The sequence below is a fragment of the Heloderma suspectum genome, chromosome 1 (genome assembly GCF_057233095.1).
Source record: "Heloderma suspectum isolate Gila_16-S chromosome 1, 16-S_ref, whole genome shotgun sequence".
In the NCBI taxonomy this organism is placed as follows: Eukaryota; Metazoa; Chordata; class Lepidosauria; order Squamata; family Helodermatidae; genus Heloderma; species Heloderma suspectum.
The window spans coordinates 31,642,131-31,656,466 of record NC_139458.1 but is presented as its reverse complement, the minus strand read 5'-3'; the positions used below and the strand labels follow the sequence as shown (position 1 = coordinate 31,656,466).

Sequence of the window (14,336 nt, the reverse complement as noted above, 5' to 3'; positions counted from 1 at the left end):
TGCCTTTTGCAATTACACGGGGCAAGGTTTTGGCTTGCTTTGTTTTCACAGTGCAGATGCCCTTAGTTGCCTGCTTCTATCCACAGTTCTGTCTCTTTCATGCTAGTTTATAACAGGATGTGGTTGCAATGCGGCAGTTCCCTTTAGATAAGGAAATGTTCTCTACGGCACTGGAAAGGTCCAGGAGGAAAGGCCTGCTGTGATATGAAGAAAATGGAGTTCACCACATGAACAGTCACCAGTGTGGATCCATTGAAAGACAACCTCCATTAGGCCACTGTAAATATGGATATGTAAGCCTGCTCTAAGGCTGGACCTGGGAGCAAGGGAAATTCTAATGACCTGAAGCAATATAAACACCCCCTCCTTCCATTAGAACAGGGGTCTTCCTCAATGGGAGATACACTTCCCGAAAATGGCGGTTTCCTGATCCATAACCTGATCTTCACCAATGATGGTGTCCATGCCCAGGAGAACATGGAAGATGTTCTTCTCTGCTCATGCAAGGTGACAGCATGTGCCACCCATAAATCAAGAATACATCCTAACATAGTCTTCTCCAACCTGATGTCCTCCAGATGTGCTGGACTACAACTCCCAGAATTCCCAGCCAGCATGGTATTGCTGGGAACCCCAGATGCCTAACGGATGCCTCAGGGTCCTCTACAAAGTGCAGGGATTCCATGGCAGGCAAGTAAATGTGAAAAGGATTCCTTGAAAGTAGAATATTTGGAAACCACTGCATTAGATTATAATGCAGGCCCCTTCAATATTTTCAACACCCAGTACTACTATGAATTCACTGGTGCTTATATAAATGCCTCTCTTCTGTGATCACGGGCCATGCAGTTCACTGCTGACTAGTGGCATGACTAGTATATTTTACATTCATGGACCCCTCAGTAATCATCAGCATTCTTAACACCTCTTTCGAGGGCCACACTCAGTGTTATGCTAAATGTATACCTGACACTTAAACCAGTAACCACCTGTTTAACTCCCCGCTCCTCCTCTGGTTTTGACCTTTAAAGCCTTAAATGGTTTGGGACCAAGTTATTTGAAGTACCGCCTTCACCCATATCGCCTGCTTGCACTTTAAGATCGGAAAGAGAGGCCCTTCTCATTTGCCCACCTGTGAGAGCAGTCAGGTGGGTGATCACACATGAGAGGGCCTTCTCTGCAGTGGCCCCACACCTTTGGAACAAGCTGCCATCGGAGGTCCGCCATGCTCCATCATTGCAGACTTTTAAGAAGTCCTTGAAAATATATTATTTTACCTTGGTCTTCTTTACCTGACTGCTATTGTTGCTGGTACTGCTGTTAACATTGTTGCTGGATTTATTGTTGGCTTTTATGGTTGCTTTTATTGTTTTTATCACTTTTAATATTTTAACTGTTTCTCTGTATTTTATTGCCGTAAGCTGCCTTGGGAGGGCTTCTGCCCTGAAAGGGGGCCAAGAAATATTTTAAATAAATAAATAAATAAATTTGACTTCGATTCCTGCATTGAGCAGGGGTTGGACTCGATGGTCTTATAGGGTCTTTCAACCCTACTATTCTATGGTTCTATGATTCCTCCATAACTCACCCCACTCTTAACCATGGTTAAGGTTGGCCAGGGACTTGACAAAATGTGCATGAGAAAGGAGAGGTGGTTTGTGAGTGAAGGAGCAAACTCACCCAGTGCCTGCTCCCCAAGAGATGAGTTACATCTGCACTAGCTTTTTAGAATGGCTGGAGGCATGTCAAGTTCATTGGTTTCAGTCAATTCTTGGGGTTGGATCCAGATTTAGTCAAACTTTGAGTAAACCCATTGAAATGAATGGGATTTAAGTTATTCATGACTAACTTAAGTCCCATTGATTTAAATGGGTCTACTCTAAGCATGGCTAAATCATGCTTTATGATGATTTATAATAATTATCAACAACCTCAGATACGCAGACGACACCACCCTAATGGCAGAAAGCAAAGAGGATCTAAAGAGGATCTAAAGAGCATCTTGTTGAGGGTGAAAGTGGAGAGTGCAAAAACTGGTTTGAAACTCAGCATTAAAAAAACGAAGATCATGGCATCTGGCCCCATCACTTCCTGGCATATAGAAGGGGAAGAAATGGAAGCAGTGACAGATTTTACTTTCTTGGGCTCCAAGATCACCAGAGATGGTGACTGTAGCCATGAAATTAAAAGACGCTTACTCCTTGGGAGGAAAGCTATGGCAAACCTAGACAGCATAGTAAGAAGCAGAGACATCACCTGGCCGACAAAGGTTCATATAATCAAAGCTATGGTTTTCCAAATAGCAACGTATGGCTGTGAGAGCTGGACTATAAGGAAGGCTGAGCGCTGAAGAATTGATGCTTTCGAACTGTGGTGCTGGAGAAGACTCTTACGAGTCCCCTGGACTGCAAGGAGGTCAGATCAGTCCATCCTAAAGGAAATCAACCCGGAGTGCTCATTGGAAGGACAGATACTGAAGCTGAAGCTCAAATATTTTGGCCACCTAATGCGAAGAGAAAACTCCCTGGAAAAGACCCTGATGCTGGGAAAGATGAAGGTAAAAGGAGAAGGGGATGGCAGAGGATGAGATGGCTAGATAGCATCACCGATGCAATGAATATGGACTTGAGCACGCTCCGGGAGACAGCGGAGGACAGGAAGGCCTGGCGTGCTACAGTCCATGGGGTCATGAAGAGTCAGACACGACTGAATGACCGAAAAACAACAACAACAAAAGCTCCACGCTCGTCAGACTGGGCTGCTGCCGCAGCATGCCAGGTTTCCTTAGCCTCCCCCCACCAACAGCAGCCATTGGTGTGGAGTGGGGAAATGAAGAACACTCTGACATCATGATACAGCAGCTATGAGGGGGCGAGTGGGAGATGGTAAGAGAGTAAAGATCTGGGTCCGCCATGTATTTACGAGTTACAAATTACTAGTTTGACCCTCAGTTATTAGATTTTTAAAAATGCTAACGTGATTAAGTATTTATCCTTTCTATCCCATGATTTGATTATATTGTGCATATCCGGGGCTATATAATCCACTGTTCTACTCAAGTTAGATTGATCAGGCTCCTTTTCATGTACAGCCTTCTGGCGTTCACTATGTGTAGATCGAAGACTGTTTACTGAACGGCCATCTGAGCCTGTGGGCATTTGGAAATGTGAATGCAACAAACATCCGATGCAAACTGGGCTCAGAAAAACTCCTTAGCTGTCTTGGAGGCTCAGATGTCATGATACCTGCCTTCTCCATTTTTACTGCATGGCTTTTTAAATGCCCGTTGTTTATTTGGGCACGATCAAGTTACCAAAGGTTGGGTTTGCGAAGCCATACCAGGATCCAGAGTTCCCACACTGAAGTTGATTCCGCATGATAAACACCAGCATATATCACTCCTTCAATCAACACTCATTCACTGTGGGCAGGACAGCAGAAGATGGAGCAAGAGAATTCCACTTTTGCCAATGACAGTGTTAAAGCCCAGTAAGTATGGTACTTCAGACATACCAAAAACCTGCTTTCTGCAACCTACTGTCTTCCAGATGTGTTGGACTGAAACTACCATCTTGGGATGATGGGAGTTGTAGTCCACACAGCTGGAGGGCCAGAGGTTGGGTGGAGTCATGCTGACTGCGCGTGATGGGAGTTACAGTCCAACACATCTGAAGGACACCAGGTGGGAAGGCTAGTCTAAACGATGGAACAGGTTAAAACACTGAGCTTCTGCATCTCCCAAACAAGTCCTTTCAAATTCCACATAGCTACACACCGTGACAGTCCCTTTCCATCTCTTTCTTTGTGGTTTAATATTTAAACTCACTCTCCGCGGCCATGAGAACTGGAAAAACATTTTTCTGCCCTGCCGTTCCATGAGGTTGAACTTAAAATGAGATTGAAAGGGAAACATTTAATCTGTGGCTTACGACTAGAATTTTCAGTGCCAATAAGATCTCACCACCCCGCGTATCATTCCTCTGAGATAAGGTCCCAAAGTAGGTCATGGCTTAAAACCTTTAGGTTGGTGAAGGTTTGGTTTTTTTTAAGTACATCTCTTATTATCACACCGTAGCTCTTATACTTTGCAAGTTACATAAAGACCCATGTCTTGCTTGGTTCTCACTGCAACCACCAAAGGTGGACCACTATTGTTCTCATGCTGAAAATGGTAAATGAATGCTGAGAAACTGGGAGTTGTGTTAAACATTGCCTACAGATGGTAAACAAGCAGAAATCAGAAATCATGACATCAGTGGTAAGTAGTGGTAAATTCTGAAGTCCAGGCACTCATCATGACAGTCCCCATAGCCACACCCCCAAGGAGAGGCCAAACATGTGTGTGTGTGTGTGACAGAGATGTGTACATACATACATGTACACACACCAACTCACGATTTTCCAGGAGTTTCTTTTTCCAAGCCCAGGGAAAAACAATTTATCTCGAAGTCAACAAACCAGTTCTAGCAGTTTTTATTTTCTCCATGAGCAGCTCTTTGTAAAGCTAATTGTTCTTCATTGCTCATTTGGGACCAAGCCATCCCTCAAATTCTTTGCACTACACCAGGGATTGCTCACAACAATATATCATTGCTGGGAAAATCCATTTATGGAAAATCCATTTATGCTAAGCTACTATGAGAATGGCAATGAATATGAACTTGAGCACACTCTGGGAGAGAGCGGAAGACAGGAAGGCCTGGCGTGCTATGGTCCATGGGGTCACGAAGAGTCGGACATGACTTAACGACTGAACAACAACTATGAGAATGGCAGCCAAATTCAGAGGGAACGGAGAAGTGTGGGGCGGGGGGCAGGGGTTGGCAGGTGATGTCTATGTCATAGTGAGGTGCCTGCTAATCCAAAAAGTCCTGGTGCTTCAACCCTGAGTGCCCTGGTTCCACTATGCCACTGCTTGAAAGACACACTTTTAATAGCTGCACTGGGATGAGTTGCCAGTGCTGCACTGCTAAACTGCTCCTAGCCGCACAGCTGTTGAAGACACAGGAGCTCTCCGTGGATTAAGACTTGGTGACCCTAGTTACACTATCCTACCTTTTTACTCTTCCCAATCCTTCCCAACTGGAGTCACTTACAAGTATATGATTGTGGTCACCCTCAGAGGGGGGTTGGACACAGAGATCAAATCATTCCATCTGGCCTTCAAAAGGTTCAGTGTGCCTAAGGAAACCTTCACTTTACTTAAGCTTAAGGCAAGATGAGGCACCTCACTATGACATACGAAGGCCCTTGGCAACAGGGTAAGTGTGATGTCGCCAACAGCATGTGCAGAATTCAGAGATACTGGAGCAACAGTTCAGGAAAGCAACCACCCTCTACCAAAGGCCCCCGTGAGACAGTGTCGTGAGGCGGCAGCCTGCAATTGTACCATTTCATACAACATCCCCATCAGTGTTTCAGTATTTGAGATGAAGTACATTTGTCCAAGTCCAGCAGCGGCTACTCTCCAATTCCAGAAAACAAGTAGTTTTGGTTTCCTAGTTCCTCAAGCCTTGGGGAGATAGTGAGCTAGTTCAGACAATCAGCCTAGTGGTTAGACATTATGCGGGGAGAGAGTGCATTCAGGTTCTGGGGAATGTGCAAACCTCGCCATCACATGTATGACATGTTGGGTAGGGATATATGAGAATTTTGTTTCAGTTCACAAATCACTCAAAAATGCCTTGTTGGTAGGGATGGTGCGGGCACCCGATTCCATCCAGGAATTCGGTGGAACTGCCCCTACCCATACCCCCGAGCCCCGCTCGCTGAGCCCCTGTCACTGCTCGCCCCCTGCCCATGCTTGGCAAATGGCGTGCACTCACCCTGGCAGCCTTGTTGAGCTTCGCGGGCACCTTTTTTTGAGAAAAAAAATGACAATCGTGAAAATGATCATATTTGTGTATGTGTGAAAATGCGCATTTTGCAAAATACCCTAATTTTTGCACATACCCAAATATGCACATTTGCAAAAATGCACATTTTGTGATCGCCATTGTATTTTTCAAAAAATGGTAACCGAAGAGCGTGACGAGGCCGCCGGTGTGAGTGCGGGCTTCTCACCAAGTGCGAGAGGGGCTCGAGTGTGGTCTGGGGACCAGCGAGCAGGGGCAGGAGCTGGGTGGGTGCCCAGAGAACCCGGAAGGGGGTGGGTTCACACATGTGAATGCAAATGGGAGTGCATGTTCTCTGAAAATGTTTGCAAATTCCTGAACTTGGATTTGCGTTTGCAAAATGCGCACTTAACAAATGTGCAACCTTCTAAAAATGTACAACTTTCTCTAAATGTGAAACATTTCCCATTTGAATGAATGGGAGCAAGCCAAACCGAGCTTTGAAGGAAAGTTTGGTGAACTGCAGTGAGCTCAAGCATCCTTGGTTCTCCCATCCCTGGTCTTGGGGAAATATGCACAACTTGCCATGGATGAGCTCATGTGGGAGCTGGGCATTTGTGCATACAGAAGAGGAGCAGTCCTTGGTTTTAGATGATGCACACACATGTTGCAGAAGGCATAATGCTAGAAGAGGAATTCCCTCCTGTGTGAAAAAGCAGTAAGAATACTTCTTCCAAGACTGGGCACGCCATCACTTTCGGAAGTATTTGTATATAGAAAACAAAACAAAACCCTGTCCAATTAATTGAGAGGACCATCTTAAAATTGAACAAAATGTCTAATTTATCTCTCTAACTCAGCCTGTCCCAAACTCGTGCCCTCCAGATGTGGTGGACCACAACTCCCAGCATCCCAGGTGCTCTCCAGATGTTGGGGAATGCTGGGAGTTGTAGTGCAACACATCTGAAGGGCAGCAGTTTGGGGAAGACTGATCAGCTATTCATTGCAGCCCTGGAGTAGAAGCATAAGCATGACTTACTCCATACCTGTAACCTTTTCCTTCCCCCAGAGAGGCACAGGCAATGTCAGATATAAGACAGCAGGCCTACACACTCGCAAGTCCCAGGTCAATCCCCCACCATGCCTATGATCAGCCCTCCCCAACCTGGTACCCTCCAGATGTTTTGGATTACAACTCCCAGCATTCCTGACCACTGACCAAGCTGGATGAGGCTGATGGGAGCTACAGTCCAAAATATCAGGGTGAGGGACCAGGTTGGGAAAAGCTGCCTATGATCTTAGCTTTGGGCTAAAGATCTGAGATGACTCTGAACGAAAGCTTCAGGTAGCCTCCACTGTTCCCCATATTCTCTTCACCCAATCCCTCCCACAGGGACTGGGCCAGTGTAGTTAGAGAGAAGTTAGAGCACAGCCATATATAGACCTGGTTTGCATGATTACTGCAGCCCATCGTGGCTTATTTAAGCCACAGTGAGTTGCGGCACATGCTGGTGGCCGTTTTGAATACTCAAGCCGTAGCGGGTGGGTGCCATGGCTTATTGTGACATCCAAACTCAAAGCAGGGTGGGTTATTGGTGTGGCTAACAAACCACCCACCACCCCTAAAACAGACCATGGCCACTGGCACATGCAGCAACCCACCGTGGCTGAAATAAGCCACGGTGGGCTGCAGTGATTGTGAGAACCAGGTTTAGAATCATAGACTACTAGGGTTGGAAGGGGCCTACAAGGCCATCGAGTCCAACCCCCTGCTCAGTGCAGGAATCCAAGTCAGAGCATCCCTGACAGATGGCTGTCCAGCCTCCTCTTTAATGCCTCCAGCGTGGGAGAGCCCACTACCACGTATGTTTATACATGGCTGTGCTCTAAATGCACTGGTTTTGGCTTCCTGGCAGAAAGGGGAATGCCCCGAGACAGACTTTAGATCATCAGCTTACATTAAAATCATAACCTCTTGCAGGATCTGGGAGACAACCATGGAAAAATGGAAACCCTAATCCCCACTACAGTACCTAATAGTGGTGCTGGTGGGGAATCTTCTGAGAAGTGGCCTTGTGCAAAGATATCAATCTGCTATTTCCACCTGCCCCACCCCTGCTGCTGCTTCTTCCTCCACCACCACCACCACCATGATGCAGCAGTCACATGTCTGGAACCCCAGCTTGTGCGGAAGAATTTACAGGGAAAAAACATCACGCAGGGAAAAGGGCGACCACTTCAGCCCCCATTTCTCAGCTGCCAGTTGCTCACTTCTCCGGCCACTTTGCAGCTGTTCAGCAGAGATCTCCAAACCTGTACCCGAGTCCCCAAACCTGTACCCTGCAGAACTAAAAGGCAGTGTAGTGCATGTGAATTCCTGTGTTACTTTTCAATAATGCATGTTTGCACAAGACACAGGGATGGTGCGGTGTTGACAGTCCAAAGAGCTATTATTTGCTTTAAGAAACCTGTGGTAAAGGTTACTGCTATCTCACAGTGCATATGCATGCAGTTAACATTATTTCCTCTAAAATGCTGAGGTAACTCTTTAGACTCAATCGCTGGAAAAGGCTGCGAAAACCACTTTTTAATTTTGACTTTTTATTTGGCGACGTAGGGTGCAGGAAAAAGTGCCCCTGTATAACTCCTTGCTGAGAATAAGACATGCTTCACACGTTAAAAAGGTTTCTGCTATGGTGGTTTAGCCTTTATGGCTGCCTCCCCCAACCCAGGACCCTGCAGAGGTGGTGGACTACAGGTCCCAAAAAGCTTGCTGGTGTGTTGATGGGAGTTGTAGTCCAATCCATCTGAAGGAAGGCTGGAGAAAGCTGCTTTGCTGTGGGTGTGAGGAAGAGAAGTGATTTGTAGTGCTGTGGGAAGGAGTCCCAGTCCAAGGCTCTAACCACTAGAAAACACTGGCTGGAGCATTCTGGGAGTTGTAGTGCAACACATCTGGAGGACACTAGGTTGGGGAAGGCTGCTTAACACTGAGATCCACATTCTGTCTTTGTAAGCAAGAAGGTGCATCTCCACTGCAGAAGCCAACCTTCACTTAAGACCGCAAGGGAGTAAGAGTCATGGTTTCCTCCCTTGCCACTTCTGCTCTTTGGGTTGCATCCAACGTTAGCCTGGCAGAATTCCCATTCATTTCAGGGGGACTGCTCTAAGTAGGACTAACTTCGACTATAACCCTTTTTGCAAAGAGACCCTGTATAGCGATGCCAAAATGTCGGCCAGGGATTTTTTTTTTTTCATCTTTATGGGATGTACAGCCCTGAAAGCTTGCAGAAGTTATGCAAGTCTACATCCCCAACTTCAGTTTTTCGGAATGAAGATCCAATGAGCTCTTGCTATAATTTAGCACTGAAATAAAAGAACTCGTGATGTCGAAAAGATTTTCTTAAAAAACAGATGACTCAAGTCGCTAACCTTCAAAGCAGCTCAAGTCTGGTTGCTCAGAGCTTGGCAGTTACATGCATTTCTTATTATTTTCTTTTAATATTAGCCTCTTGATCCTTTAATCCAGCTGAACCTTTTAACATTACATTTTTCTTTTAAAAAGTAATCCTTGTTTTTAGGAGCCAGCAGGAGCATTTTCTGTAGAATGTGTGCAGCATTTTAGATTCAGCATTAAAACAAAGCGTAATTCCTTCAGCTTATACATTCCTCATGTAGGCATGCAACATTTTATTTGTATTTATTATTGCAATGATTACTGAGAGAAGCGAAGAATGATTTGACCCCTTTCAAATTACTCACGTTGCTATCCTCCAAAAACTTAAGGGCCTTTGCAATATTGTTCAGTCGAAAAATACGATGGGTTGAGGGCTTGTATTCGTGTAGCTAAAAAAACAAATAAAGGAGAGTGGTTTGAAAAGGAAGTCTGACAATGAATACTACTTTAAAATATATATTAACAGTGTGAAGTAACAAAAGGGAGTCTACCATTTACTGTTCAGTGAAAGGTTATCATGGTTTATAAAAGCAGCAACAGTAGTTGGTTATACCAAGAGATAGAAAATAAAAAAATAAAATCAAAAACAGAACTTAAATTCCAGTAAGTGCCATTTTTTGGTAGAAAGGTGGGGTAGAATTATAGAATAGTAGGGTTGAAAGGGGCCTATAAGATCATCAAGTCCAACCCCCTGCTCAATGCAGGAATCAAAATCAAATTTATTTATGTGTTTAAAATATTTCTTGGCCGCCTTTCAGGGTAGAAGCCCCCCAAGGCAGCTTACAGCAATAAAATTCAGAAAAACCGTTAAATATTAAAAGTGATAAAAACATAAAAACAATAAAAGCAACCATAAAAGCCAACAATAAAGCCAGCAACAATGTTAACAGCAGTACCAGCAACAATAGCAGTCAAATCAACAGAAGGTCAAGGTGAAATAATATGTTTTCAAGGCCTTCTTAAAAGTCTGTAATGATGGAGCATGGCGGACCTCCAATGGCAGCTTGTTCCAAAGGTGTGGGGCCACTGCAGAGAAGGCCCTCTCATGTGTGATCACCCACCTGACTGCTCTCACAGGTGGGCAAATGAGAAGGGCCTCTCTTTCCGATCTTAAAGTGCGGGCAGGCTGATATGGGTGAAGGCGGTACTTCAAATAACTTGGTCCCAAACCGTTTAAGGCTTTAAAGGTCAAACCATCACTTTGAATTGGGCTCAGAAACGCACCAGTAACCAGTGCAGCTAGTTCAGTATAGGCGTTATGTGATCAAATTGGCTCGCCCCCACCAGTACTCTGGTGGCTGCATTCTGCACAAGCTGGAGTTTCTGAACCGTCCAAAGCATCCCTGACAGATGGCTGTCCAGCTTCACCTTGAATGCGGTATAAATCTGGCAAATAAATAAAGTGGTGGCCAGAGTTTTTAATTCAACTGTAACAAATCGCTTTACTTACTGGGAAGAGATTAAAAATACCATGGCCACTCTGTACAGAAACATTTACCCTCATTGTTCAGGAGAACTGATTTTCTCCTGTTCATTAGCCTCTATCAGCCTATCTAATCATTCTGAAAGAGACTTTCCTCTAGGTTATACATAGATTAGATAGTTAGATTATTAGATGCAAAAGATAATTGTTGAGAACTACTGCTTCTCACAGCCCACATATACAGAATCTGTATTTCCTGGGAATCTTAGGGCCAAACTACATGTGACATTAGTCACATAGCTCCATCCTTAAGTATAGGGTGGGGTGGGTGGGAAATCATCAGTCTTGAGTCCCTAATTCAGAATGGGGCCCTAGCATGAGGGGTAAGGGGTTTTAACCTCCACCCAGTGACATGATCTAGATCAGGGGCATTGCATCCTCAAATTGCATTGCAAAAAAAGGGCCCCATTCATTTCAATGGGACCTTTTTGCAATACAAATTGCAAGTGGGGGTAAAGGGTGAAAGCTCCCTACCACTCATGCTAGGGTCCCGATCTGGATTGGGGGCTCTATGTTGACAACTTGCCAAAACCCCAAACCAACCTTGCATTTAAGGGCAGAGCTACGTGACTAACAACACATGTAGGTTGGCCCTCAGTTCAGACTACATTTTCCAGCCCTACAAACTATGGTCTGGAGGATCAGGATTGAGCTTTGTTCTCCCCTGCTCTGAACTTTCTCCTCCCTCCTTATATACTTAGCATAATGCATAACATCCTGCTTTGATCAAAAAATAGTTTGCCATGTCATCCAAACTAGCATGGGCCCTCCAACCCAGGAATTCTGTAAATTATTTGGTCTTCTGCCCTTTTCTTTTAAGCACATTTTCAGTCCTTAAGATCTACAAAAATGTTTTAAAAGATTTCTATCCCACCTTTCTGTCCATTCAGAATTGTCAAGGTGGCTCAATGTACATAAAATAAAATATAATTAAAACACAAATGCAAGCAACAACCAGTATATCAGCAGAGGCAAAGGATAAATCATCAGTGGCAGAAGAATAAAACCTCCAAATCACTTCTTTGTTACCTGGGTCAAGTGCTTGCTTAAACAATAGCATCCAAATTAAGTAGGGAAATAGGCTCCAAACAGGTGTGTTTGCCTCTACTGATTTAAATGACACTGAAGGAAAAAATTTGCATATTGTAGGTAGGGTTTTCCCAGTAGCAACATATGGCTGTGAGAGCTGGACTATAAGGAAGGCTGAGCGCCGAAGAATTGATGCTTTCGAACTGTGGTACTGGAGAAGACTCTTACAAGTCCCCTGGACGGCAAGGAGGTCAAATCAGTCCATCCTAAAGGAAATCAACCCTGAGTGCTCATTGGAAGGACAGATACTGAAGCTGAAGTTCAAATATTGTGGCCACCTAATGCGAAGAGAAAACTCCCTGGAAAAGACCTTGATGCTGGGAAAGATTGAAGGCAAAAGGAGAAGGGGACGGCAGAGGATGAGCTGACTAGATAGCATCACCGATGCAATGAATATGGACTTGAGCACACTCCGGGAGAGAGCGCAGGACAGGAAGGCCTGGTGAGCTATGGTCCATGGGGTCACGAAGAGTCGGACATGACTGAACGACTGAACAAACACGTCACAGAAATCTGTTCGGGGGGAGGACTTTGAGGAGTTTTCCTAGGCTCAGCCCCCTGGACTCCATTTTGGTTCCTGCTATAGTGCCCAACTCAATCTGTAGTGAGTGAGGCCAGTTCGCAGAGTTTCTGGGAATTTTGCACATTTTGGAGCAAAGTTCTGTAATTTGTGCAAATCTTTGAGTAATTTGCACGATTTATGGCCGAATTTGCACAAATTGTTCAGAACCTTCCCCCAAAATACACAAAAAAGTTCCCAGAGTTTGGGGAACAGCCTGCAACTTGGCTTGCAGATGGAAGGGGAGCCATACATACCATGGAACTCCACCGAGCTAAAGAAGAACCAGATTTCCCTGTGATGGACATCCCTAATTGTAGGGCAGGGGTGCAGAACCTGCAGCCCATGGGCTTTATCCAGCCTGCAGGGCACCTCAATCTGGCCTGTTCAACTTCAATCTGGCTTGCTCCACCTCTTGGGGTTCACCCGTGGGGGGGGGGGCCTTCGGCACCAATGCCTGCCTCCTGGAGGAACCACCTCAGCGAGCATCCCCACTGCGATCTCTGATCTGAGATAACAGCGGGGATTCCCCCGCATCCGATCTCCCCAGCACGGTCAGTCAGGCCCAGGCTGCCTGGCCTCCTCGTCATGAGAATGCCAGTTCCTGTAGCAAGACCCTTCCCCATCCCCATCTTGTTTAGTACAACATGGCCATGCTGGCTGGGAATGATGGGAGTTGCAAGACAACAGATCTGGAAGGAACCAGATCTACACTAACAGCTTTATAGTGGTAATGAAGTGCACTGATAACTGATGGGGCACATTACACATTTGATATACCTTTTGTAGGTGTATCACTTTTGTGTGTTATTTTTATATCGCTTATATTCACCTTTGTAGTGTTATTTATATATTGTTCATATTCACTTTTGTAGTGTTATTTATATATCACTCATATTCGCTTTTGTTGTGTTATTTCCTGCTTTTTATCCCACATTATCCTATATTCATTCATTCATTTTTCATTTTTATATACTGCCCAATAGCCAAATCTCTCTGGGCAATTCACAAAATTAAAACCACAAAAATACAACAAAAAATACAAATATACCTCAAGAAAGGCTATTGTGTGTCCTACGAGGTGTAAATGCACAAGAGGTATATAGCATTACCATGATGGGATCATAATGATATGACACAAAGTGTAGTTTAGGGAAGTATGTCTTCAACAGGGCCTAACCAGTGACCACCTATCCAGTGCCAGAGCTACCGAACTGCCAAGTGCTCTCCAAGGTTGGGGAAGGCAGATGTAGAGTTTACCTGCCTGAGATCCAAGTCAATTGTGTTTGTTGGTAGTGGGGGTGAAGAATGATTAACATTTCTGATAGGGTCTTTAGGTTGCCAAAGGCCATCCAGTTTGATTTTATCATAGATGCAGAAAGATTACCATGTCAGTGGCCGTTTACATTTTCTTTTTATACCTACCAGATTTTGTCCAGAGAGAACCTCCAGTAAAGCCATCAAAATTTTTCCATCTTTAATATCACGCAACAAATCTTTCACTTCCAGAGGTGGGCTGCACTGTGAAGAAAGGGAAACCGCATTGAGGAACACAGACTTGATGCATGCGCTCATCTACCAGCAATGCCCATCTGCATTCTAGCTAGAACAAACAGGCCAGTCTCTATGCAAAAGAATAAACAGGCAGAAATCCAACAGCAGAAATGGTAATATTCAGAAACCAGTAAGGGAACTTTTCAACATACCAGAGCAATCTGGGTGCTTCCAGTTGCTATCAATCAAAAGACACTGTGCAGCTATTCTATCTTTTCCTCCTTAACAGTTTTTTGTGGAAAGAAAAATAAGACAGAAAAAGCAATGGGAAAACATGGGAAAGTTACAAAATCTGGGCTCCCTCTAAAATTCCGTAAATGAGGCAGGGCGATTACACAATGAAAGCCTCATCTAGAAGCACCC

The 14,336-nt window shown here is 44.7% G+C and overlaps 1 protein-coding gene across 1 annotated transcript in view; it reads right to left on the bottom strand.

The window, feature by feature from the left end:
* CLMN (calmin) overlaps nt 1–14,336 on the bottom strand; it is a 115,401-nt gene that overhangs the window by 37,742 nt on the left and 63,323 nt on the right. The window contains exons 3-4 of the mRNA XM_084839778.1: nt 13,845–13,940; nt 9,594–9,677 (exon numbers count right to left, since the gene is read on the bottom strand). Of these exons, the coding sequence (XP_084695904.1) occupies nt 9,594–9,677; nt 13,845–13,940 (180 nt within the window). The remainder of the gene's footprint in view (nt 1–9,593; nt 9,678–13,844; nt 13,941–14,336) is intronic.